Source organism: Anser cygnoides, chromosome 38 (assembly GCF_040182565.1).
Source record: "Anser cygnoides isolate HZ-2024a breed goose chromosome 38, Taihu_goose_T2T_genome, whole genome shotgun sequence".
NCBI classification, from domain to species: domain Eukaryota; kingdom Metazoa; phylum Chordata; class Aves; order Anseriformes; family Anatidae; genus Anser; species Anser cygnoides.
In genome coordinates this window covers 464,387-465,962 of record NC_089910.1, presented here as the reverse complement: position 1 = coordinate 465,962, position 1,576 = coordinate 464,387, and the positions used below count along the sequence as shown (strand labels likewise).

General features: G+C 49.2%; 1 protein-coding gene across 1 annotated transcript; it reads left to right on the top strand.

The window, feature by feature from the left end:
• Positions 1-303: 303 nt before the first annotated feature.
• On the top strand, positions 304-1,221 carry LOC136788518 (olfactory receptor 14I1-like). The gene is made up of 2 exons (XM_066987071.1): positions 304-765; positions 958-1,221. Exons 1-2 carry the CDS (start codon positions 304-306, stop codon positions 1,219-1,221), a joined length of 726 nt encoding a protein of 241 aa, XP_066843172.1.
• Positions 1,222-1,576: the final 355 nt, after the last annotated feature.

The following is a 1,576-nucleotide window of genomic DNA, read 5'->3' as shown; positions in this document are numbered from 1 at the left end:
CTGCTCAGCACCTATGAAAAGAGAGATGTTGCTGGACAGTGGGCAGCTGACATCCATCGTGGAGGCTCTTTACCAAATACTGTAGGGCAGTAGTGACACCTCCATAGCCCAAAGGGGATCTGCCTCGTCCCTGTAGCACTCTTAGGAAGAAAAACACTGAGATCCAGGCAGGAGCACAGGAAGTGGCAGTGTGTCTTGTTCAGGAGCGTTCTGTGAAATATGGTAGAGCTTTTGCTCACAGAAGTCTCTCTAACTCATGTATCTTTTCCTGCATGGACAGCCAACCATGCCCTGAGGCAGCAAATGTCCAACAGCAGCTTCCCCAACGAGTTCCTCCTCCTGCCATTCGCAGACACCCGCGAGCTGCAGCTCCTGCACTTCGGGCTCTTCCTGGGCATCTACCTGGCTGCCCTCCTGGGCAACGGCCTCATCCTCACAGCCATAGCCTGTGACCGCCGCCTCCACACCCCCATGTACTTCTTCCTCCTCAACCTCGCCCTCCTTGACATTTGCACTATTACCACCACTGTTCCCAACGCCATGGCCAACTCCCTCTGGGACACCAGGTCCATTTCCTATGCAGGCTGTGCTACCCAGGTCTTTACGTTTGCTGTCTTTCTTACAGCAGAGTTTTTCCTTCTCACCATCATGGCTTATGACCGCTTATGTTCCATCTGCCAGCCCCTGCACTATGGGACAATAACGGCCAGCAGAACTTGTGTCTACATGGCAGCAGCTGCCTGGTGCAGTGGCTTTCTCTATGCTGTGCTGCACACTGCCAATACCTTTTCCCTCCCCCTCTGCCAAGGTAATGCCCTGGACCAGTTCTTCTGTGAAATTCCCCAGATCCTCAAGCTCTCCTGCTCAGATGCCTACCTCAGAGAGATTGGGCTTCTTGTGTTTACTGCATGTTCACGTTTTGGGTGTTTCCTTTTCATTTTTTACTCCTATGTGCAGATCTTCAGGGCTGTGCTGAGGATCCCCTCAGAGCAGGGCTGGTACAAAGCCTTTTCCACGTGTCTCCCTCAGTTGGCCATTGTCTCCCTGTTCATCAGCACTGGCTTATTTGCCTATCTGAAACCTCCATCCATGTCCTCTTCCTTCCTGAATCTTTTGCTGGCAGTTCTGTACTCAGCAGTGCCTCCAGCAGTGAACCCCCTCATCTACAGCATGAGGAACCAGGAGCTGAAGGATGCAGTGTGGAAAGTGATGACTGGGTGATTTCCAGAAGAATGCCTTCTTCTTCAGCATATCAGACATAATAACTCATTAAACGCCCAGATTTTTTTTTTTTGTGGTAATGTTTCCCGTAAAGAAATATTGTTGTTCATCCCCTTCCATATCGGTATCTACCTGCCTTGTGTGACTCCGAGACTTGGTGTAAACAAGGTGTACTTAAAGTGTATTTAAGATGTAATTAAATAAAAAGAAGGACTCTACAGTATTCCCTTCTTACTGTCTTTGGCATCCTCAGCAAAGTTCAATTACTTCTGGACTTTAGCTCACAGGAGTCTTCTAAAGAGATCGTTGAAGAAGCCAAATACCACTCTCTTGAAGATCAAGGTTCTGAGCTTGC